Here is a 25,767-nt window from a genome sequence, read left to right on the forward strand (position 1 = left end):
GTTCTGTCAGCAGCAGAAATATTCGGCTGATTAAGATTTCTTCTGTCATCTTTTGGGGTGGCAGCTTCAGATCCAGGGACTTAAAAAGGCTCAACAACCCAATAAAGGGCGTTGGTTCTGTTCTGATGAGGATCTGGAGATGATGGAGCAAAGAAGGATTCTTCATAAAATTAAGAAAAATTATGGACAGCCCTCACCATCGTTCGACTGCTTTACAGCAGTGTTTTCAGTCAGAGGCTTCTTCAGTCACTGTAACACAGACTGCTACAGGAAATCCTGTCCACAGCCATCAGCTTCTACAACTGAAACCTTGGATAATGAATTGCATTTAATTTCTCTCTGGAATCAAAGTATTTTTGAATTTGAAGAAAACTTTTTTTTTTTTTTTTTTTTTTAACCCCAACTTATCTGAAATGAGGTTTTTAACAAACCAGAAGATTTCTGTACACAACTCAAAATTAAAAATACACAATAAGTAGTTTATAACTTTAAAGTAATAAACTTTCCTAATGGTATCACACAGACTAGTTACTAAAGGGTAGTCTGGTCAGGGCACGGTATCAAAACTTTAAAATTATAGCTCTAACATTTAGTTTCAATCTTTCATGAGTTGTAAGAAACGGTTTTATGGTCTTTCGTGCTGTGAAAAGGTAAGTCTGCCCCTTACAGATTTCTTCTTTTAGCAAAAAATAAAATTTAAAACGCATTTTCAAATATAGTATTCAGGAGTCACTGGGTTTATCCTGTAACCTGTTCAGGATGAACTTCACTTCTTCATCCTCTCACTCTAATGAAAAGCAGGTGTAGACTGAATGGATGGATGGATGGATGGTTGTATTAAAAAGAAAAAGAAAATAGAAACCAACCTGGACTAATGTGAAAACAAAAGGCTAAACTGAGTTTGAGAGAGTTAAACTCCACCAGCCACACTCAGGAGTGATCACTGCCTGACCTGCAGAATCAATAAATCAAATAGAAACGATCTGATGACACGATGCAGGCAAAACCATCAACATCCGTCAGTCTGGACCAGATCACGACGGTATTTCTGAAGCATCGGTGAACCCCAGTATTTCACAAATATAGAAAACTTGGAAGAGTTGTTTGTCTACTAAAATGATTCCAAAAGCATCTATCACTCAACCAGGAGATCACAAAAACACTGAACCACTAAAACAGATGACCTCAGTGTTACCTGCTAACCCAAAACAAAAGACCGACACTTGCATAACTACAATCTTCCTCCCAAATATCTTTGGGAAAATATTCTGTGGACTACCAGGAAAAACGTTTTGGACGTTCTGCATCCAGATACATGTGGCGTAAAACTAGCAGCAGCATTTTTAAAGTAACACAAAAGCAGACAAAAAGAGGCTGTTTTGGGATCTAAACTTAATCCTGCTCAGAAAAATTCAGCCATTAGTTTGTGCCTCAAGTTCAGGCACAAAAATGTGACGCAGCAACATTTGCCTTCAACGTTACTAAGGAAAATATCTCCAAACTTGATTTAACACCAGGAGTGATTTATTCAGACAGATGAAGATATTCTTTAACATAATGTCTCAAAGTACAAACATGTTTAGGTTGGATCACAGTAACAAATAATGGACGGATGTTATCTGACAATACAACACAGCTTTTTTTTTTAAAGAAACCCAAATCCATTATTAGGGATCTAACACTATTGAGCAACAATTTACACAAGATCATTAAAGTACTTACTCTTTGAATAAAACATTTAAAATTGGCTTCTCACAAACAGAAAATTGGCTGCCTTGAGGAGTAATTCACCTAATTACTGAAAAATGTTAATCTTCAGTTTTAAATCAAAATTTTGGAACAATTGCACAGAGTTTGGGTTTCCCTGTTTCAAGGCCGACCCTTCAGTATAAGGCACATGAGCTTTGCACGTTAAAAGCATCGTTTGATTACAGTACAGGAGGGCAGAGTTAGTGAGACAGAATGTAATCCAATAACTCATGGTGGTTCACTGGACGGACACATTAATGCTGTAAAACTATTAAAAACATTAATAACAGAGCGGATTATGTAGTAGCATATAAACACTGATAATCAAGGTCACATTATTTTTTGATGTCCTACAAAGAGTGGAGTTCAGTCTAACTGCAATTAAAAACGGACACCATAAAATCTGATTAAGATCAAGCGTAGAAACATAAAAATGTTTTTGTCTGACCACCACGTGATCAGACAAAACAAATTATCCTTCAAGTTTCTCTTAACATCTGGAAACGGGACGAAATCCCGATACGATATGTCAGAAATAGACCTTGTGCAGTTTCACCGTGGAGTCGAGGCGTCGCGCGAAAACCGCAAAGCGACGAGTCGCGCTCATCGAGCGTGAACAGAAAAGAGAAGGCACTCTGCCGGCTTCACCTCGTCACATGTGCTCTGGGTGGTTCTGCAGGCAGCTGATGAACTCTGACACCGGGTGGCCCTGGAAGCAGATCTGATACACGGCGTTGAACAGAGGGAACCTGAACAGGGACAATGTGCATCTCGTTAGCGCAGCTTAAAAAAAAACAAAAAAACATAACGGTGCAAGAAGAGGCAAAAGTCCCAATGTTCTTCTATAAAACCTCCACCCAAAGAATAAAAAATATAATCCAGGAAAGACCTTTAGTTGGTCATAAATTTATGAAGTACAATCATACAGAAAACTAAAAACACATCTACAAAGTATTAATGGAAGCTTAAATAGAGAAACAAGTGACAATCACTCTTCACTTTCCTTCTCGACTTACTTATCAACCAGGTTTTTGTGCTTGAGGATGAGATAAACCTCAGCAGCTGTCGCTGGTCCCTGCAGCTTCTGTCCGTTCAGCATCTCCTTCTCCAGTTCCTCGATGGACTGAGACAAACATGCAACAGAAAACGCAAAAGTTTAAAAAAAGAGCAACAAAACACACAAAACTGCAGCCAGCAGTCAACATGAAATAACCTGTTAACTGCTATTCATCTAAATTAATGTGTATATCACCCAAAAATTCATTTAGTAATTAAATTCTAAGATTTAGTTACATATAGCTACAAGGTGAAATTTTCAGATATTTTTGAATATTTCAGATATTCTCATGCTCGGAAAATTTGAATATCACATGAGAATGATGAAAAAAGTTCTTTAGCATTTCTATTTTGAAACGGCGACTTCTTAAAACCGTTGTTGGTACCTTCCAACATTTTTTAAGGTTTACCGACAACCCGAGATAAACAGATGAAAGAAAAAACAAAAATAATTGATTGATCGAAATTTTTTTTTAGAGAATCAGACAAGAAAACTGAGGGTCTCACTTTCCCCGTCTTGACGAAGGCTTCAGCGACTCTGCGGTTGCGGCCGCCGTAGCAGGTCGTGATGAGGTCGGCCACGCCGCAGCTCTCCAGGAAGGTCGCTGAGGAAACCGGCCCGACTTTGCAGAAAATCTTGGCGAAAGCAATCATCTCCATCAGGCCCAGCCTGATCACTGCCGCCTTCGTGTTGTCCCCGAAGCCCAGACCGTCGCAGAAGCCTGCGCCCACCGCAACAATGTTCTGCACAACAAAGACAGCGGGGAGCGTCAGCAAACCCCACAGGTGGAAATAAAAACCCGGAGACACACCTGCAAACTCTGCAGACAATCTGGAGAATTAATGACATTCAACTAATCCGTCCCATCAGTGAATGAACGAGCTTCATCATCTTTCTCATTAAATCCGCAGCATTAATCACATCCCTTTATTCCTCTGAGCTTTTTGGAGATTATAACCTCAGTCTGGCTAAATTGGTTTCTCCTCCCTTTTATCCACACACACCTACACCTCGCGCTTCTCCTCCAACGAAGCTGTGCCTGAATGTTTGAGCACTGCAGACATAAACATCCAACAAAACTACAGACTAACTGAAGAAATATTTGCTAGACAGACGCGGAGCTCATATGAAAATCTAAAGGTCACACTAACTAGCAGATTCTGAAATAGACTGCAAAAAATAAAAAAACAGATTCTGGGAGGTTCAAAACTGAAAGAAAACAGTGTTTCTATATTTTAAAACATTTACACACAGACCCTGCCTGCACTAACAGGAATATTTAGCAAAAAGTGGCATTTTCTCCTGCTCTAGTCTGTATGAACCTGTGCTCCGCATACAAATGCAGTTTTTGGAGAAAAATGTTGAGATTTTTTACCATTTCTTTTTGCAGAGTGTGTGTTTTCCACACAGACTGGACAAACAATGAGTTTTACAATCAATAAAGTACTATGACTATGTGCCCACAATTGCTGTCTTTGTTAGAAACAACCATAACAATGGGTTTTGCAATAACATGCACTTTCAAAACTCCCTCAACATTAAATATGACGAATATATTGATTGGAAGAAAACATCGCACTGAGACAAAGGAAATGACGGCTCAACCTTTTTCAGTTTTGTACTTTTGCATCTCCTAATATAATTCATGCTCTTAAGCTTTTCCATGTTTTGTTACAGTAAACCCCTAATAAAATACACTGAGGTTTTAGATTGAAGTAAAAATTGTGAATATTTTTGCAGGATGCTATGAATAGTTTCTACCCAACATGGCAGAATAAAATAAGAAGAACTTGTTTGAACTTCGTGTTAAACACTGACACCTCAGCTTTTTCTGAGAGCTCACCTTCAGGGCGCCACAGATTTCCACCACATCGTATTCCTCCACTACTGTAACTCTGAAGTTGCTGGTCTGCATGAGCTCCTTCAGGAGAGTCCCGTGGTTTCTATTCTTACAGCCTGCAAGTTTAAAAGAAAAACAACTGGCTGTGTTAAAGGTGACCCATTGTGCTTCCATGAGCAGGTTAGGAAATCTGTACAAAACATGTTCATTACATTTAAATACAAATAAGCTGCTGCTCTACACGCCCCCCAACTCAACATTTAAACTGAAAATGGCTGCACACAGATGCCCAGTTATACTATTGTAAAGGCTTCTCCCAGTTTATTGTAAGCCTGGTGGGCCTCCAGGCTTTACTTACCAGGCTAAGTATTTTTTTTAAATGTTTGCATTTGTTAAGACTTTATAGTTGATGTTCAGGTAATTAATCTTCCAATAACACATAATTATCAAGTAATATTTTCAAATTTCCTGTCAACTTTAAACATTTTTTAACTCAAAAACACGGGAGGCCGCTGGATGAACGAGCGCCCCAACCACCGGGCTTAGCAAGTTCTCTGGGGGAAACCTTGGCTTGTATATCTTTGAGAAGCAGAAGTAGAGCCTCCAGCACAACTGACAAGAAAGCAGCAAGTGGTTTCTAAATGGCAAGTCAACAAAAACAACACTTCTCCTTTCCAGCAGCCATTGTACAGCCCAGACAGTGGTAAAACCAGATGACCAAATGTCATCTGATGCTGAAGCTCCACTTGGGTTGCTAGGTGACGAGCTAGGCTTTGCTGGGGTTGCTAGGTAACAAGCAGTGCCTGCAAATTTGTGATGTTACATTCCAGAGGTTTTTGAGATTCATTTCCCCAGACACCAATAAATTACAGCTCTTTTCTGGATCCTCAAAAACACTTTACATTGTAATCAATCATTCCCATTCACGCATGCATTCACATTAATACATTAACTTGTAGCTAAATGGTTTTTTTTAAAGTGCTAGGGCAGTTTTTAGAAGCAGTAGAGTCCCAAATGAAAGTACAAAATGTGAATTTTGCACAATATGTCCCATTTAAAACAGAGAAACAGGCTGAATTTGTCTCAATATTCCCACAAGTATTAATTCTGCTGAAAGAGGTTTGCTGGCAGTAAATCCTATTACAGACACACAAACAGAGGAAATGACGAAATGTTAAAAAGGTCAAATTGAGAATGCGCCGCCTCATTGCCAGTAGTTCATCAGGCTCACCAATAGTGGTTTCACAGAACTTCTCATCAGCAACCTCATTGGCAATGTTGGCTCCCATCAGCACGCTCATTGTGATGCCGAGTTTCTCCTGGATCACATCAGAGATGAGTTTCAGCCCATCAGGCCCCTCGTCTACTCCCTGCAGGACGCAAAATGTGCAACAGTTGGTGTCTGGGTCAAAGATCGCATTGCGTCATTTGGCCAGAGCTCCGAGATGAAAGGTGAACCATTATCTGATTTTAAAATCCAGGCACAAAGAGCAAAGTCAGACCTTGATGAGGGATATTCCGAGCGCGTCGCTTTTAACCTTTCCCTTTATTGTGTCGCACACTTTGGCGATGAACTGGTGCGGGATCACAAACACCAAAATGTCTGCGTCGCTGGACGCCTCCACCAGGTCCGGCACGGCCAGCTGGGAGGAAGTTGTTGCAAAACAAAGACATTTTCATTGAAAAGCCCGCCGCTTGACTCTAATGAAAAGTGACGCTTTAAGATCAGATAGAAACATCTAAACAAGCATGTAGCTGATTAAAAAGGGCCGGTCCAAAGCTTTATGGGGCTTTGTCATCATATTCTTTAACTTTAATGTATTATTATTTCTCAATATTTGTTCAGGATGATAGCTATGTTATTTTTTGACATGTTCATCTTTAATATTAGATTAATTTAAAATGTTTAAATGAATCATTAGTGACCCGTCTAATTAACTGTGGTTAAATATATGCGCATCAACATAACATGTAGAAAATTATGTAGCACTTCTTCATTCATTTTTTTGGTGATTGTGGCATTTCTGGCCCTCCATACTCTGATGATAACATGAAAATGTTAGAGATCAACGGTTTCTTACCACATTTGCTGGCAGCTTGTGCCCAGGCAGGTACTTCACATTTTCATGGCTGGTGTTAATTATTTCGGTCAGCTTGCGCCCGTTCACAGTCTCCTCAAACACCCACATTTTTACTATGTTGTCAAATTTGGGATTATGAGCAACATTGGCACCAACAATCTTGGCAATAGCAGAGCCCCTGTGTGATTAACAATTACAGGTTAGTGTTTGACCTACATTGTGTATATGACAAAACCTTTATGGCTTCTTCTCTTCACACTCCGTTCTCTGACCTGCACAAACTGATCAAAAGATGAACTGACTTTGTTCTAGTTTTTTGGTTCTCAAACTGTGGCACAACTAACCACTGGTGGTACTCAGAGGAAACTCTAGTATTAGTTATTTTCCAGGTAATTATGAAGGAATTATCTGTTGCATACCTTTAACAAAAACTTAAGAGAATTGCCATCACTCCCAATTTAATACAGATAATCTCATTATCTAACTAAACATACACAGCTAGTGAGACATTATTTTTTGTGATTTGTAATAATAGTTATTAAAGCTTTACAGACAAGGCAGCCATTTTGGATTTTTAAATCAGAATTGGTGAGAAACCTTTGAATTTCCCACTCTGAATTATGAAGAATTAAGAACTTGTTAATTTCAACTTCAGAGTAAAAAAATATTGTAAGATTAATACTAAATCCTCTATTTATTCATTATCAGTGGATAAGACACTTTTCTTTTTGCTTCTCTTAAGTTACCACAAAGTTTATTCATGGCAGCCATGTTGAATTTTGAGGTCATTGTGGAAAACCTGCGACTTTACTTAGAAGTTCGACTTCTAATCTTTCTACTAAATGTTCTTCAAACCTGGATTTTTCATCAAAATAGAACGTATCATTAAACAGGAAACTTTTGACTTTTTTTGAAGACTTAATTTTTGAAGTGGCCCTAACCATCTTCCATATTTAAAACCACATCCCCCATCTAATCATGCAATGATTTTGTTCTGAAAATTGTTGCACAAATGTATGGCATTCTCTTATAAAATTAGACATTTTTTAATAACAGCTAAACTTTAATAATTTAATTCCTATAATTATCTGGCTGAACACTAGAATTTGGCATAAAATGTGTTTTAAATTTTAAAAAAGTGTGCTACATTCCTAGCAAAAAATAATAATAAACATCTAATAAAATTTAATTTGGGTTGAAAAAGAAACTTTAAATTTGAGCCGATTTTATTAGTTAATGCAGAGCAACTGCTTTCTTAATTTAAATTCTGTTATATTCCTTTAAAGAAATAAAGTTTACACGTTGAGTTCAATGTCCAGGATTTATGAATGGACAACTGGCATTGAGAACAGGCTAAGCTAATGCACACTTGTTATGGCTAACTTCAAGGGCAAAAAACACCCCAGTAATCGTGACTGACATGCGGTCAGTTGTTTTTGAAAACTCAGCTAGTTTCTCAGCATGTGACTGAAAGCAGCTGCTGCTCCTGCTACTGAAGCATTTTTACAGCAGCGGTAGGAGGTTACTGACAGGCTCAAGCTCCATTCACCTTCCCCACTGCAGAGTACTGCTAGTTAAAGACACCAGACACAACGTGTCAGCTGTGACGTCCCGCAGGAAACCTGACGCATCCTGACAGCCCGTCACATAAACACATCAACTTGCCAGTTTCCGGAGCCCACGATGCAGACTTTCTTCGGAGCTGCCATTGGTGAGGAGATGCGGCGCTGAGTCCCGGAGGTGAAGCCGGAGCTGCACTGACTGCAGTCCTGTTATGAAACAACTCTCTGTTTTTATTGGCCTGTTCGCGGGGGGGGGAGACACCGGCCCGCCCCGTTCAAGCGAGGGCTGAGCCTGGCGCTTCATTCAGGGGGCAAAGGTTAGCAGATTAAAGGTCCGACTGCGAGTATTTACTGTGGAAAACTCCAATGTCTTATTAGGGCTTTTACACGATAAACCTTTGGCTGCACAGTTGGACCGTTACACTGCAAAAACAGAAACTCTTACCAAGTATTTTTGTCTAGTTTCTAGTGTAAATAATTTAAGACACGACCAACTAACAAATACATGTTCGGCAAGATATAGGAGCTTGTTTTAAGTAAACTATTTCTTAATGTTGACAAAAAAGTACAAGATCCACTGGCTGATTATTTAACTTGTAACAAATGAAATAATCTGCCAATGGAACAAGCACATTTTCATCAATTTTAAAGAATTACTGACTTAAAACAAGCTCCTACATCTTACTGAAAATTTACTTGTGAGCCAGTTTTGTCTTATTTCCAGTAGACTAAGATATTTGCACAAGTAGAGAAAAATACTTGATAGGATTTTGTGTTTTTGCAGTGCAGAGGGCAGAGTACCCAAAAATTGTACTCAGGTCAAAGTAGCACTACTTCAACATATTTTTACTCAAGTAAAAGTAAAAAGTATCTTAGAAACTACTCAAGTAAGAGGAGAGAAATATTTTTGTAAAAATGCTCCTCAAGTGCTGAGTAAGTACAAAACATTAATCATTTAATATTTAAAAATTACATAAACAGATGGAATAAAATGTAAAGTTATATGAAAATGAAAATTATTCATATAAAACCTTATTATAAAATAACAAAATTAGACAAACATTTTTCCAAATCAATTTCTTTCACTCTAAAACTTATGAAACGTTAACAAAAACTCCAGGTGTGTGTCTGGTGAAGTTTTACTTAAAACAAGTTTCTTTTATTCAATGAAGTTACTCACAGTGGGTCAAACATCTAGACGTTTTACTCAGGTAAGAGTAGAAATACGTCATAATCAAGTTACTGAAGTAAAAGTAAAAAGGTCAGAGGTTCAAATCCCAGCCTTGAGTCCTTCTGCATTGAGTTTGCTTGGTCTCCCTTTTACGATATCATAAATGATCCCAGAAGTTACTGCGGTAAACAATAAGATTGTTGTTTTGAGACCATTTTCAAGTAGCATAGTGGTAAAGGCATAATAATGCAAGAACACATTCGAAAATGAGTGAACTTTAAATTAGAATGAACATTTTACACTGGAACTGGAAGACATTTTAAAAGCAACGGAGACAACAAATAAAATAAATTACACAAAATTGTTCTTTAAAAAAAGTTAAGACCAAAACACCAGACTGAAGACTTTTATCAACCAGTTTTAGGTAGAAAGAGAGAGAAAAAATAAATAAATAAATAAATCATGCAAATGAAAATGACTGAGCTTGATTTAATTTATAATGTGATTAATTTATTTACTACTTATTGCCAGAAACAAGACTGTTAGCTTTGTGTCTCTCAAATATAATCCTGGTAATCTGTGCAGGATTTATTTACTCTATCTCTGCTGGAGAGACACAAAGGAGTATCGACGGATGGATAGTAGACATAGTGCAAAAAATGTAAGATATTAATACTTTTTTAGATTTTTTAACCACAGAACAGTAAACAATGTTACAAAACACAGTTTTGTTTGAAGGTTTTCAAGCCACAGGCTTATCTGCAAACTCAGTCATTGATTGGACCTTTTACCAGATTAAATTTATGGTCGGGGCGAGTGTTTTATCATGGCGGCACATAACAAGAAGAAAGAAATAAACAAAAGATCAATAGAGCTGCAGTAGGAACTCCCTTATGAGGCTGTTTCACTAAAACTGAAGCAAAGAGTGAATCACCTTCATTTTTTATTCACTGTTAAAGTAAAACTTTGAAGGTAAAAAATGAATTTGTTAAAATAAGTTAAGCAGAAGAAACGGTGGGCAAAACAAACAAACAAGGCCCATGGTTTCTCTGGAGGAGCTGTAGAGATCCACAGCTCAGTTGACACTAAACAAAACCTGATCTTACAAGAAGAGCGACCAAACACAAATGTATTAATTTTAAGTATATTATACTCCAGTTATATTTTTTCTCCAAAATGTTTTGTACAGCTATGACTCGTTTCAGGTCTTGTGAATCCAACATAAAATGCAGAACGGACAAAATCTCTTTGTGAGCGGTGAGCAGTTGAATCCTGGTCCAATCTAAATTCACTCTCATCCAGTACCACAATAAACTTACCTGTGATCTTATTCTTTTTCCTAACTCTTCCCATTAGAATCGGCTGGACTGATTGATGGTGTTGGCTGTACTGCTGATTCAGGAATGTTGTAACTAACTGGGAAGACTGGGGTCATTAGAAATCTGTCTGGGAATCACCTTTCAGTTCCTGTTTCCTAATGAAAAACATCAATTAGGCTGTATAGATTTTATATCTTGGATTTAAATTACCGGTCCTGTCCCAACACTCCCAAGTCCTTTTTATTGTGTCCTCTCTCACAAACCAGTTAATGTTTTTTATCTTCCCAACATCTGTGGTACATTAATGCAAATTTATCTTGACTTGTTTAGTTTTTTTTCTTTTCATTTTAATCCTTCACATATTGGCATGTTTGGTGCCTGGTAAGCCCTAAAGTTTGGCAAACTATATTATATATATCAAAATAAATGCAACATTTTGACATTTTAATAAAAAGTAGACATATTTCTCTGTGTTCAGTTTCTCAAAGCTAGGAATTTAGAATATGCTCATCTGCAGTTTGGCCTTGGGAAACACCAAACTGTTTGGGAGACATTTGGGTTTGTGTTAGAACAAAACAGAGTGTGACTCTAAATCTAACATTTATTTTGAATAAAAATATGTTGAGCAAATTCCTTGGTCAAAAACAACCATGAAAACATGCTGTTCTCTCTATCTGGTGGTTGAAAATGCTTCAGTATCAATAACATTCTCTGTTTACTGAACAGCGAGCCATTCTTATGGACTTCCAGCATTTGTTGACCTTTTACCTAAATAAATTGTCGCGAACCCATTAGAAGTCAGAAAGATCTCTGTGGGATGAAATTCTTGGTCCAGTGGCTTCAAACAAAAGAGGGACGTTGTTGCATAAGGTCTGGACAGCAAACAGAAGAGGCCACGCAGGAAGGAACTGAGCTCAGCAGTCTGGTCTCTGAACAAGGAACAGCGTGAGAAAATCCAGCTTACTTTTCTGGCAAAAGGTTGTGAAACTCAGTCACACTTTTAATATGCTAAAGTACTTCCTCTGTGAAGTATTTTGGAGAAGTTAACTTCAACTTTATCCAGTTTTATTTTCACAAGATGTGGATGTAATTTTCTCGAAAAAGAAAAGGTGCTTAAAGTTGCAGACTAGACAGAACAGCTAAACAGGACTGTGGCCTATTTCACATGCAACCTGATTTCATAGAAAACAAATACATTTTTACGCTTTCTGGTGAAATCAGGACAGAGGTCTGCGACAAATAATGCAGCAATATATCCACAACACTGCCTTCTGTTTTATTAACTTTATTAATAGCAATACGCTATTTAAAAGTAGTTCAACCTATACATCTGTCCACACAAATAAACTTCCTGGCGCCATGTTTAAGTCCTAACAGGAAGTTGTGGTTGTTTTCAAGCGACCTGATTGGCTGACGTAGGTTTTAGCTGTGCTCTACACTGCCCCCTATGGGGTTGGCATGTGTAAAACAACACTCAGGAGTGGATTTGTGTGGGTTCATGCGGATGAAAACTTTTCTGAAGCTAATCCAGTGTGTATGATATTTAAATATATATATATATATATATATATATATATATATATATATATATATATATGTGTATAGAGAGAGAGAGAGACAGAGATTTGTTTTTGTAAAGACTACCTTGCAAAAGTATTGAAATACATTGTTCTTTTTTGTACATTTTGGTCACATTATAACCACAAGTGTATCTTTTAAGAATTTTATGTGACAAGCTAACGTAAAATAGCGCAAAATTGTTTGGTGAAAGGAAAAAGATGCACATATTTAATATATTTTGTATTTAACCCACTTAACTCTGATACCCGTAAATAAAACCCAGTGCAGCCAAAAGTCACCTCGTTAATTGAGCCCATCTGTGTATTTTAAAACAATATAAACACAGCTATTTTATGAAAACCTCACATTTGTTTTAGAAAAATAATGAATAAATAGCATCATAAAGAACGAGGAGCAGAGCTGACAGGTCAGAGTTATTGTTGTTTGACGCAGGATCAGGTTATAGAACAATATCCCCAACTTTCAACATCAAATAGAGCTCTGTTCAACTAATTAGCTGAAAAAGGAAAGAATGATAGAGGTGCAAACATACCAAGACATGACTTTCCATCTAAACTGACTGGTTGGGTATGGAGAGTATTGATCAGGGAAGCAGCTAAGAGGTTCATGGTAACTAGAGGAGCTATTAATTGTTCAGTCCATAAATCTAGATTTTACAGAAAAATTTATGATCTCCTATTATGTCCCAAGCAGTGAATATAATCATGTGTTTGGCTGCACTAGTCAAAGTCCAGATCTAAGTCAATTATGAATCTGTATGACCTCACACTGATGCACCGTGTTGATCAATCACATTAAAATCTCAATAAAATACAAGAGCAGTCTGGAAGAATTGAAAAACGTAACACAGGAAATGACAAAACAAGTATATAAAGTTAGCATGTCATCTTTAATAAATCTACTGCTGCAAGTCTGTTTTGATCCATAAATCTACAAACAGAAACAACATTCCTTTACTCCAATCAAATTTCTTCATTTCAAACAAAAACCTAAAGTTTACAACAGAGGCTGGAAGAAAAGCAGAAAGCTTGCCAACCTGTGAGCTTTCACAGAGATTCAAGAGTTCATGCAGATGGAAAATAACAACTTGGCATTATATTTACACACACTTATGAAAAGAGCTGTTTTGATCGTTACAAAGCAAATAAAAAAAAGGGCACAGCTTTTCTATTCCATATACTTTGGATAAATAAATCATCAAGACTCATATGTACAGAAAACTGAGACGGAGAGTTAGTCTGAGCTAAATAAACCCAACGCAAACAGCACTAGTACAACAGGGCTATTATCCATGGTCACTGCAGTATTTACATCAAGTTACAGCCGATGGTACGTTTGTGCTGGATGCTACCACAACACAGCTACACATTCCCGTTTCCCGCTGAAGCTTGCACACAGAGCTCAGGGAGGATACAACATTTAAGATGTAAACAGAACAGCAAGTCATGAGCATGCACCTGCAGAGCTCACACGTTCACAAAGGGCAGCGTCTACCGTCTCCTCCCCCCCCCCCTCCTTTCACTTTCCACGGCCTGAACAGGCAGGAACAACTGTGCAAATATCGTCAAGCATACTGCAAGCAGACGGAGGACACAAATGATTGACGTGGACGACATTTTTTAAGACACCCGCTGTGCACTGATACATGCAAGTCAGAGCCCTAGAAGAAGGAAAAGCACATTCAGTAAACTCCTCTTCGTTGATGTGATCGCTTAGTGTTAGATTGGCTGGAGGGAAATGAATATGAGAAATATAAACATTTAGAACTTTCCCATATAAATTGGTTTTTGTTGTTGTTGTTCTGAGATTTAAAGAGATAAACTTGAGTTTATAGAGGAAGGTTTGCATTACGTGACATCTTCTAATATAATCTGGTAAATCTCAGTTTTATGTAACAAATACTGATTTTCACTCATGTCTGATTGCTTGTTTTGATATGTAAAATTTTGGAGCTGAAATTAATACATTATATACTTATACAGTAAATAGAAGCCTTACTAAAAGGACCCAAAATTTGGACAGCACTTCTTAACAACATCCTTCTCTGTATTTATTGTGACCTACATTTGCGTTTTGTAGCTTGATCTAGTTTTTATTGATTAACTGATTTAAGGATTGTTAAAATTGTACCATTTGCAAGTTTATTTGATGTGACAACACCAAATAAATCACTGTGTTTTTAACATGCCCCAGGTTACAAAAAACATAATCCGAGACAACTTAATAAAACACTGAAGCCACAGGAAAACCTGCAGTATAAGTGGAAGTTGCCTTAACTGAGGAAATATTTGATCTCCATCAGCGGTCGACCGCTTTGGGGCTTTGCATGACTCAAAATATAAGCTGCTAATGTGGAAACTTTTAGCAGAGTTAATAAGCAGAAACAGACAAAAATATCAGTCGAAACCTGAAACAGACTGAACTACTTACTTACTCTAACCCGACTTTAACATGTTCTGGCTGCAAATTTGGTAACTGCGATTATCACCGACAAGCTCATCACTATCAGCAACACAAGCTATTTAATTTTTCTTCACTTTGTATGTATTAAAACACTTAAGAAACACACTGACTAACAGAGGTTGTGTAGTATTAAATGTATGAACGGCTTCATGAGATACAAACTGCTGGATGTGGAAATAAATAGTTTTATGCTATAGCTGTTTCTGCGTTTTGAAGACAGAGTCCCTGTGTTGGATTTTGAAATGGGAATTAGGGAGAAACTTTCCTGAATATTCGCTTCATTTGACCTCCTGACTATTTCTCTAGTCAGGAATGGAAATGTTTGGCTTTGAGTGAATATTGAAAGTATTGTACCATTATTCTGGTTCTTCCAACCAAACATACAATGCTAATTAACAAGAATTGCAGTTGGTTTTTATTATTTAACTACTACAGGAACAGGGATGGTACTCTTATAATAAGTTAATCTTTTTCTCTACACCTTCCCCTGGTAAAGTTGTGAAAAAATCCTTAAAATAGATTCATCTTCAATTGCAGAAGCATAATTTCCACGCTGAACGTTTGAGGAAATGCACACAAGTTATAACTGCTGCAACAATTACCGGCATCCCTAGCAACTGCTATAAAATAACTGAAATTGAAGCATTTTCATAAGTGCTACTTCTTTCTTTACTTGGTCCCCAATTTTCTTAGCCACTCTCCAAAAAAATTAAACATAAAGGAATATGTCCACCAAGTGAAATAGAGGACATTTGTTTAACCGTTACATTTCTTGAGAAGGTTTAAGTAAAAAGAAAGACGTTACATTTAGAATCACAAAAAGATCTAGAGCAAGTTTGTGACTCAGCTTTTTTGTTCTGTTTGTGAAAATACAATAAATCATCGTGTTAATAGTGTTGATTTTGTTATAACTACAAAAGTTGAAACGTGTTTTGAAAGAGAAGAGCCTCAACTAAAATCTTGCACCTCCTAACAGATTTATAGCCATATATATTTCACCGTTTCCCAGATAATTAAGAATCACTTTACTGATCGTCAGTTTAGCTTGGTCTGTAAATTCATGCTGGTGCTTTTGCACTGGAAGCTGAGGTAGTACAGTGTTTTGGCAGAATGCACTGAGTTTATCAAGGGCTCTTAAGATGAGGATGGAGGACAGAAATATAAAAATGATTTTTTTTTTTTCAGGTGGAAAAACAGGAGAAGAAAGGCAACAGGACTAGTGCAGAACTGAGAAAATTCTTGCAAATGAACAATCATTTTACATAAAGCCTAATCACGCTGACAGATAAACACACCACAGCACAGCACACGTTATGAACCTTCAAGGAGCAGATGTCCGCTTCGCTGCTCCTGTCTTCAAACGATGTTTCAGATGACCATGCAGTTGATCTGACCAGGTTGGTCTCTGGTTTCTGCAGGCCAGCTGACTGCCTGCGTGACCGTCTGCTTCTGTTGGCCGCCTGACCGTGTTCACAGAGAGAGTTAAGCCCAACCAGGCCCAGTTAATTCATCCTCACACTGTCGCAGTAGCAAAGTCCAGGCAGAGGCTCCCTCCTCCAGACGGCGGCTTAATGAAAGTTACTGACGTGACACTTGACGTCGTCCAAGCTCAGGACCGTTCCTTGGTCGGTGCTGTTGTGCTTGTGCTTCTTATCGGAGCAGCCACACAGCTTGTATTTTATCACCTGGGAGGATTAAAAACAACAGTCTCAACTACAGCAACAGAAGTAGTTCAAAACAATCTAATGGTTGTGGGATTTTTTTTTGTTTCTAATCCAAGCTTTATTACAAATAAAAGCAGACACTTTTCTATATTTTTACTGAGTCTAAATAAATCAGTAACAACAAATCACAGTATATAACACATTATATAAAATATTCAATATGTAAGGAAAGGAACGGATTAGCTACTCAATCTCTCTTAAACAAAGTTGGTGGAATCAACTGACTCCCTCACTCACTCTTTGGTTACCTAGCAACTCACTCCTTTGGTTACCTAGCAACAACTTGTTGAGTAACTGCCACAGCAGTAGTTTAAGATTTTGCCTCATAACTGCTTACAAATAAAGAAAACAACAGAAAGGAGTGAAAACTGTGGATATAACCGGGAAGTTCCCACCACCAGCTTGGGAATATTTTAGATAAAACAAAAAATTAAATAATTATCGGTATCGACTGATATAAAACGTTTATTTTATATCATCCAGCCCTCGTGTAACGTTTGCGTGAGTTGCTTTTATTTTGACCATCAGATTGTTGTATATTATTTAAACTTTCTCACCTCATACAGGTAGTCAAAAATCTCCAGAATACTCAGTATGCTCGCACCAATAAAGAGTCCCATCTGACCACCAATATCACCTAGAGTAAGGAAAAACATTTAATTATCCACAATACTGAACCCAAGACAACAAATAAGAGAGCACACAATGTTTGACAAAACGTAGAAATACCTAAAAGTCCGGCCACTTCATATGCTTTCTTCTGTTCGATAGTTTCATAATTCAGAGCCTCAAAGAAGATGTCTAAAACCAAAATGTTGTCCCTGTTGAGATAAGATGAACAAATAAAGACGTAAATTTGCTTTAAATATTACAATGTACAGCTACATCTTAAAATATTACTATATCAGTGAAACAAATATCATCAAGGAGGTAATTTTTAAAAAGTAGGCTAATGGGGAAAGGGAAGATCAGAATTTATAGATGTTCATAACAGAGTGTAAAGTATTTTTTCCTGTTAATTTTATTCATTATGACTTAGAGCTGAGGAAAAACTAGAAATCGGCTTCTCTGAGACTTTTGACTATATTTATAATATATTTGTGATGTATTTATTATTAAATAAGCAATAAAAGAGGTGTTATGCTAAGGCCCAAGATTAGGGTCTTTAGCTCTCTTCACTAGAAAGGTAAATTAAGCCACAAAAGATCATTAGTATCTAAGATATTTATGGAAAGTTGTCTGGAAGGAAAAAATAGTAGTAGGAGAAGAGACACTATTAGCAACAGTGATAAATGCAGGATTGTGAAGTCCATTCAAAACCTTTTTCAGAGAAATTTAATTTTAGGTTTTCTTAATTTCTAAGCTTTACGTTTTGTATTGTTTTAGTGAAATTAATTTTCCTTTGGACTATATTCAAATTTATTGAGATGCACCAGTATTTTCTTTTCCAGGTTTTATTGGATTTTTATTGGATCATGTCCTGTGAAAAGTGACCCAACGTCGGTGATTTGACCCCAATCAAGTCATGTGGAGTTTAGACACACAAAAAGAATAGGTTTAGTTGTTGTGACAGTAAAACGGTAATTTCCAGATTTAAAACTTCTGGTTGAACAAAATGAACACAATCAGATGGTTTATGTGCATCTTAAAGAAGTGAAAACCCAAAGGAGTATTTGTAGTTTATACTTACTTAATGTACTGCTCTGTTTTGTTGTATTTCTTTGCCAGATACTTGGCCGAGGCCTTGCTGGGGATCTTGACGAAGGACAGCTCCTTGCTGTACCTGGTCATGTTGCACGGCGTCTCGCACACACAGAAATCGTTGTCTTGTTCCACCAAGAAATCTGGGGGGAAGGGAGACACGGCTCAGCTTGACCTTTGGATCAGTTCGTGGACCGACAGATTTGTTGTGCGAGTGTGTGGGTGGACTGGAGAAAGCCATGCTGGTAAGTGCAACGAATGGTGGGGCCTCCCTCATTCTGGTGGAAAAAAGCTAATTCTCAACACAAACCTTGCCCTCACACCTCTTGACATTTTCATATTTTGTCATGTTACAAAAACAATCTTCAATGTGTTTTAGTAGGATATATTATTTTTTGTGGTAGAGCAACATGGAAGGATAGACAATGATTTTCTTAAACGTTAGGGATAAAGTTGTGGAAATGTTTAAAGCTGCAGTATGTGACTTTTATAAAAAGAAAAAAAGAGAATCTGTGAAAAAAAAAATAGAGCTCCTTCCTGTTCTCTGATTGCTATCTAGAAACAACTAACCAGGGTCAGGAGGTGGGTCTTAGCGCTGTCAATCACCCCTCTGTGTGGCGCTGCTCTTTAACCCTTTTCTTCCCCCTTGTTCTGAATGCTTAGGCTAGTTAGCACAGCCACTGATGACGGCGGATAAATGGTTTTCCTGTAACGGTAAGATGTTTCTCCACCATTAGCACACTTAGCAGCGAGTACATGAGAATGACTGACAGCGTTAAGACCCTCCTCCTGACTCTGATTGGTTGTTTTTGGTCAGATGGTAATAGCATCTCAAGGCGGAGAAGGAGGAGGTCGATCTTTTCACGGATTATCTGTCTTTTATACTGTCGCGACATAGTGACAGTTTTAACAAATACGTAAAAAAACATATTTTTCATAGAAGCTAAATGCTGTAGCTTTAAAGCAACAACACAATTTATTATCCAAAAATCACACACACATTATCCTTAAGGTGAAACATGGTGGTGGTAGAGTGATGCTATGAGACATTTTTCTTTAGACAAATTAGCTTGACTTGAACAAACAAAACCAACTTGGGAAAACAACTTCATCCGCTCAGTTCAATATTCCAGATTCTTACTTCCAATGTAGATCACGGCACTTCGAATAATTAAGTGACGCAGTTGCAAAGGGTCAATAGTAGGGCATCCCCTTTGTCATATGAATGCTGTTTTAACCTAAACAATGTAATATTATCTGAAAGTTATCTGGCTAATGGCTCAAGGCTTCATGCTGACGTCTAAGAGTCAAACAAATGCAAATCAGTCTGATTAAAACAAAACTAATGCGTGTGTGTTGATAACTGTAGGGGAAAAAATATCCGTCATAGTAAAATGCTTAGCTCCCCCTTAGCACCTGCAGGACAAAGATTCTGGAGCCGCCTCTTGCAACAACCCATATTAATCAAGAATTTAATTGTATCCTACTATGTCATTACCATCATTCAGGGGCCCCTAGAAATGGTCGAATTGAGGCGGGTTTTCCTGCTATTGCGAGGACAATTGCAAAAATAAATAGAAACAGTTTTTCTAACGTCAACATCAGACCTACGTTTTTATTCACAAACCAGTGTATGAAAAAATATTCTTGCCCATAATTTGATAGAAGGCTTAGATTGGCCCCTCCTCCCACCATGGACCCGGTGTCTGAACAACATGGAGGCTCTGAGAGTCATTATTAGACTAAGGGCAGCCAGACTAGTTTATATACTAAATTATTATCCATCTATCCATTTTCTTTACACCCTTGTCCCTTAGTGGGGTCGGGAGGGTTGCTAGTGCCTATCTCCAGCTAACATTCCGGGCGAGAGGCGGGGTACACCCTGGACAGGTCACCAGTGTGTCGAAGGGCAACACAGAGACACACAGGACAAACAACCAGTCACACACACACTCAAGCTTGAATTTTTCCACTATTATTTTACGTCCTTCACTAAAATCAAGAACTCCAATTAGACGTAGTCCAGAAGCAAAGTGGGCCTTTAGTAAGGCTTTGAAAAATTCGTTCACTCAGTTCTTCTGACAACTCCGCGAGTACATCCACATCTAATTCTCCTGTTTTTGTCAACAGTAAGATCAAAATTTTATGGTGTTCTTCCTTAAATGTTTCTCTGACAAGATGCAGTCGGTCCGTCCGCTGATTTTTCAATCACTTTCCAAAGAAGTTCGCTAAGAAAGGTTTTTTTCCTGTAATCTTGGGTTGTTTGACCAGGATGGACTTCATTGGAGAACCTTTTTTTGATGTTTTTCCAAAAAGTAGTAAGCTTTGAGCTTTCGTCAGTCATCTTTATTGAGCTGAGCAAAAACATCCAAATGTGCTTTAAATGATGACACAGACATCATTTAAAGTCATGCTGATGACATCATTGTCAACAGCATGGCAACTGTTGCTAGGGGTGAGCATAGATGTTGCAGTGAGCATAGAATCTGTGGGCACTAAATACATTATTCCCACAAGTCTGAACTGGAAGTGATCTGCGCAGTTTCACCAGAAAAAAAGTACTTTTTTTTTCTCAAAAAAGTTACTTAAATGAATGTAACCAGTGCTACCCACTTTTGAACATAGGCAACATCATCAATAGCCTACAGGCTACTTGTTAATAAGCTCAAGATGCTGTATTGCTATTTAGCTAACATTACGTGCATCCATCTGCATTTGAACTCAGTCGGTTAGTTTGGGGGGAAACTGTGCAAAGTTCTTTGCATTTTGCTGGTTTGCTGCCATAACTCTAACCCAAACGTTTATCCCCACCCTAGTAATTTTCAGCTTTAACAAATCACCAAAATCACCTCCTGATTGGACACGGAACTCGACCTCGGAGCCTGATCACTCCTGAGGGGCCACTGCTTGGCGAGGACGTCTGGTGATAAACACGGCCGAAACGTCCGCTTGAGCCAGCAGACACCACTGATGATTGAGTTCTGAAATTCTGCTCAGACTTAGATACGAATTAGAGCCGAAACAACTCCGTTGCCTCGACCCTAATAACGCTATAAAAACCAGGCCAATAAAAGAGAGTAGCCTAAAATAAACTAACCAAAAAACAATCTCCACCATTTACAAACAGCGCGCTCCGCTCAAACTCTGATCATAAATAACCTCACTGAACCGTTTTCACCCTCCCACAACATCTCAAATCAAGGGAACCTAGAATCCCGCCTGCACCTACATCACTTACAAAAACCAAGGGAACATAAAGTCCCGTTTGCATCTACATCACTTACACAAACCAAGGGAACATGAAGTCCCGTTTGCATCTACACCACTTACACAAACCAAGGGAACATGAAGTCCCGTTTGCATCTACACCACTTACACAAACCAAGGGAACATAAAGTCCCGTTTGCATCTACACCACTTACACAAACCAAGGGAACATAAAGTCCCGTTTGCATCTACACCACTTACACAAACCAAGGGAACCTAGAATCCCGCTTACACCTGCATCACTTACACAAACCAAGGGGACCTGAAGCCCCGCTTACACTCACAAAACGTAAACACCTCAAATAGACCTAAAATTAAGCTTACAGAAGAGAAGAGAACACTAATATTAAGAACACGAATAACTATTACAATTAGAGGAAAATTAGAACCCAACCAGAACCCAGGAAACCCAAAATATAATGAAAAAGTAAGGATTGGGAACCTAAAATAGCAGGGAAAAGAAAGGATTCTAGGAAAACAAACATTTGAAATAATTACATAATAAATTAGAAAAGAGCACCATTTAAATCAAAATCTACACAAAAAATAGAGATACTTCTTTTGATAAGAATTACATTTCCCAAGCTAAATGAATCAGGACCCGAACTATAAAAACTAATTATAAGAAAGGCCAACATCAAAAACAAAAAAAGCAAACCAATAAAAACATAAAAACCCTAAGAACCATAAAAAACCTAAAAAACGTTTTGGAAAACTAAACCTGAACAGACAGAACCCCAAATAACATAATTATAAACCAGGGTAGCACTTAAAACCTTACTAAAAACCAATTAGAACCAACCCCCCACCCCATGCCAACTCTCAACAAAGCCCAAACTATTAACCTAACCACACCAAGTTTCTCTCAAATCACCCCCCTTCTTCTTTCCCCCCACCCCGATTCCACTCTTCTTCCCCCATCCATATCCCCTAGTCTGAACCTTCACCAATCCTTCACTCTTAACCTAACCACACCCTCCTTCTTGCCTAAACCTAACCAACCCCCCATTTTATCTTTCCCCCCCTTTCTCCCCCCCTTCTCTTTCCTCCTCCCCCCTCCATATCCCCTAGTCTGAACCATCACCAATCCTTAACTCTTAACCTAACCACACCCTCCTTCTTGCCTAAACCTAACCAACAACCCCCCCCATTTTATCTCCCCCCCCTTTTCCCCCCTTGTCTTTCCTCCCCCCCTTCCTCCCACATCCTTAAACCTTCACCAATTCTTAACCCTTACCCTAACCATACCCTTTTTCTGACAAACCAACAAACCAACCCCCTCCCCACCACCACCAACTTCCTTTTCCTTTTCCCCCCTCCTCCAGTGACTAAACACTCCCAAATTTCTTCCTCCTATGATTATGAACACCAACATAACAGAGCACCACAAGCTCCATCTGGGCCCAGCTCAGATGAAGCAACTGCACCCACTGGAATATGCTAGTCATATTCTACGCAGCACACTCAGCACATACAAACCAAGAGGTGACGCCCTGGAGCAAACCGTATACACCATATACCAACCATAAAAGATAGTCCCTGTTGCTCAAGGTGGTCCCTGATCTCGAGTGAGAGTGCATACCCTTTGAGGTACCTAAATGTGGGCAGGGAACTAATCGTGGTGGGCCCGCAGCCTCAAAGAGTGAACCCACAATCTAACACACCTGCGTAGCTCTACACAGCAGCAGCAGGTCTCCTTCGCTGCCGCACAAGTGCAAACCCAGCGCGAACGTCTTATTGCTCATGTTGCGTTTAAACGCGGCTCGGAGAAACAAGTCACGACGGATTAAACAGTTTTAACTGTTGACAAAAGTGACAGGAGGCACAGATATGGGAAGTGTGGAAGACCCTACTGTATCAAAACGATACAGTCCAGTGGGGGCGTGGGGAGGGCACGGCTGACTCTGTGGCGGGCAATGCCCCCCAATGCCAGCCCATGCCGCCGGGCCTACTTTAGTGGGGGAAGTGAAGCTAATGAAACTTAATGGGACCACAGATGGAGATAAAACCAAAACTATCCAGGAAGAAAAGTTGTTAAAGACTTTATTAAAAAACTAGAAAATTCCTGAAGAAATGTAACCAGGGCCTGCCAAAGTGTGCCCGTCAGTTTGGACCCAGTGTTCTGCTAAAAATTAGCATCAATGCTAAAGAAAGCTGCAATGTACTCAACAGCATGTGGAGAGTCTCAAGCATGTTGAGTAACATGGGCGTATGCCATTCTGTATGTTAAAATTAGTGTATAAGCTAAAATTAGCCAAAATGCTAATGTTAGCCTAAATGCTGGCAGTAGCATGTGGAGCATCACTAGCATGTTGTTTTAATTTGTCTTGCTCCATTCAGTATGCTAAACATGTCTAATTAATAAGAAAATTAGCTAATAGATAACTTTAGGGAAAAGGCTAAACAATAATATCTCATGCTTCGCAAGGCAGTCACTACCCTTTCCTATGTAATACTATGGCAGGCCCCATTGACAACAACTCTGGATTCATTGTTTAAGAAAAAGAAGAATAAGAAACAAAAATTTGTATTAAAAGTTATTTGTGTTTAGAGTAAATCATATATCCACATATCCTCTATCAATCCCCTCCAATATGACTGAGCTTGATCTGTTTTGCAAAGATGAATGAGCAAAAATGTCTGTCCTTAAATGTGACGAGTTTACGAAGACATACCTCAAAAGATTTTTAGTTTAATTTGAAGCAAGAAGTTGCTCTAAAAAGTATCGACTCAGCAGGGCTGAATACAAATATTTCCTGCACAGATTAGATTTTTTAAAAATAAAGTTATCCTTCCATTTCATTTGGGTCTATCTCATAAACAAACAAACAAAAAAAAAACCTAAAATCAGAGTGAGAGAAAGTGCTTTGGTGGTGCATTTTGAAGCCTTAAAATGCAAACATGTTCTGAAGTGCATCTCTGCAGGATGGTAACCTTTCTTACCAAGAGCTGGGTCAGCACACTCTTTGTACATCTGGGGGGTGCAGAAGGAAGCGTCGCCTGCAGCACAAGCAACACACACATGAATGCATTCCTCTGTTTCGCTTCTCCAAGCATCCACAGACATGTATTGATTTAACTTCAATACTGCAGATGTCCTACCAGGCATGTGCACCATGCGGCAGTTGCAGTTGTCCACCAGGTAGCGCGTCTCGCAGTCTATGCGGCAGGCGGTGATGCTGTAAGTGTCGAAGAAGTCTGAATCCATGGGCGTCACCTTACAGTCCCCCCAGGGCGGAGGAAGATATATGAGCTGTAATGACAACAAACATGTCTGGTCTTCATAAGTCAAATGAAACCTTTAAAAGCTGAGGATGAAGCAGCTTGAAATATGTGGAAGATTAAATAGTAGGTAAAGGAAAGTAAAGGAAAGAGCCGCATGGATCACAGGTAGGTTGCAGAAATCGATTAAAAATTAAAAATCAAGAAAGTAAAACAGTAAAACAAACTGGGCTGTATTTTCTTACTAACATTAATACCATGTAGTGTCATTCTTTCTTTTACATAATCTCAGGTTATCTGATGAAAAATAAGGCAAAATTGTGTTGTAATTGACATAAATTTCTCTTAAATGCTGCTAGTTAGTTTATTATTTTCAGGTGGAAAAACTAAAAAGATGAGATGCTTTAGATGCTTATTTCTCAGAAAATGTTCAGATTTTAAATCTATGCAGTCAAGAAAAAATCTAATCAAAAAATCAAACCAACTATTTTTGCATCAATTTTCCTATATTTTTGTTTCTCATAGCCAAACAATGTCTGTAATTGGGAACTGCAAGCACACACTGACCGGCAGGACAAAATTACCAATATTTCAAAATTATTCATCATAATTTTGAAATATTGGTATTTATCATTAACATTTTTTTTATTTGGTAAACGTGTGAAAGCTGAACTTTGCAGACAGGAACGTGTATGCAGCTTAGTACTTCATTAAATAAATTATACCTTCTGTGTTGTTAGGATTTTGACTCAAAAACTGAGTCTTATTTTATAATTCATGTTTGAAGATAAAAGTCTTGTGCCTCTTCAGTTTGTTTGTTGTGTTCAAATGGGCTGGGAATCAAACTGTTTGATTGGTAGAGGACTGATACGCTCCAGATATTGGTCGCCCATTACATCACCCCAAAGATTTAGGAATATTATCAACATCATGACCTGCACTGCATAGTAACAGCTGGTTCTTTAAGCTGCAATAAAAATTAAAAAAAAACTTTAGTATCTGTTTCCTGCTTACTCTGGTGCACATAAAT

The 25,767-nt window shown here is 38.3% G+C and overlaps 2 protein-coding genes across 3 annotated transcripts in view; both read right to left on the reverse strand.

Annotated features, from left to right (window-relative positions):
* Nucleotides 1-1,502: 1,502 nt before the first annotated feature.
* LOC103467628 (glycerol-3-phosphate dehydrogenase [NAD(+)], cytoplasmic) lies at nt 1,503-8,524 on the reverse strand. Its single transcript, XM_008414186.2, has 8 exons — nt 8,393-8,524; nt 6,728-6,905; nt 6,149-6,289; nt 5,878-6,016; nt 4,650-4,762; nt 3,313-3,549; nt 2,766-2,872; nt 1,503-2,498 (listed from the first exon to the last, which is right to left on the reverse strand). Exons 1-8 carry the CDS (start codon nt 8,434-8,436, stop codon nt 2,402-2,404), a joined length of 1,056 nt encoding a protein of 351 aa, XP_008412408.1. The 5' UTR covers nt 8,437-8,524; the 3' UTR covers nt 1,503-2,401.
* A 4,706-nt stretch (nt 8,525-13,230) lies between these two features.
* The window catches only part of LOC103467631 (acid-sensing ion channel 1-like), a 77,460-nt gene continuing 64,923 nt past the window's right edge, over nt 13,231-25,767 (reverse strand). For both annotated transcript variants that reach the window (XM_008414191.3, XM_081609135.1), the window contains exons 5-10: nt 24,618-24,768; nt 24,459-24,515; nt 18,238-18,391; nt 17,277-17,368; nt 17,105-17,184; nt 13,231-16,508 (exon numbers count right to left, since the gene is read on the reverse strand). In XM_008414191.3, the coding sequence (XP_008412413.1) occupies nt 16,392-16,508; nt 17,105-17,184; nt 17,277-17,368; nt 18,238-18,391; nt 24,459-24,515; nt 24,618-24,768 (651 nt within the window). In that variant the 3' untranslated portion in view covers nt 13,231-16,391. The remainder of the gene's footprint in view (nt 16,509-17,104; nt 17,185-17,276; nt 17,369-18,237; nt 18,392-24,458; nt 24,516-24,617; nt 24,769-25,767) is intronic.

This window comes from Poecilia reticulata, chromosome 7 (assembly GCF_904066995.2).
Source record: "Poecilia reticulata chromosome 7, P_reticulata-male-v2, whole genome shotgun sequence".
Taxonomy (NCBI): domain Eukaryota; kingdom Metazoa; phylum Chordata; class Actinopteri; order Cyprinodontiformes; family Poeciliidae; genus Poecilia; species Poecilia reticulata.

Excerpts from the sequence above, each read along its gene's own strand:
- LOC103467628 (XM_008414186.2), bottom strand. The coding sequence starts at position 8,436 with ATGGCAGCTCCGAAGAAAGTCTGCATCGTGGGCTCCGGAAACTG. Across the intron at positions 6,906-8,392 it reads ATCGTGGGCTCCGGAAACTG|GGGCTCTGCTATTGCCAAGA; the intron begins GCAAGTTGATGT and ends TTAATCACACAG. Across the intron at positions 2,873-3,312 it reads CCTTCGTCAAGACGGGGAAA|TCCATCGAGGAACTGGAGAA; the intron begins GTGAGACCCTCA and ends TGTTTGTCTCAG.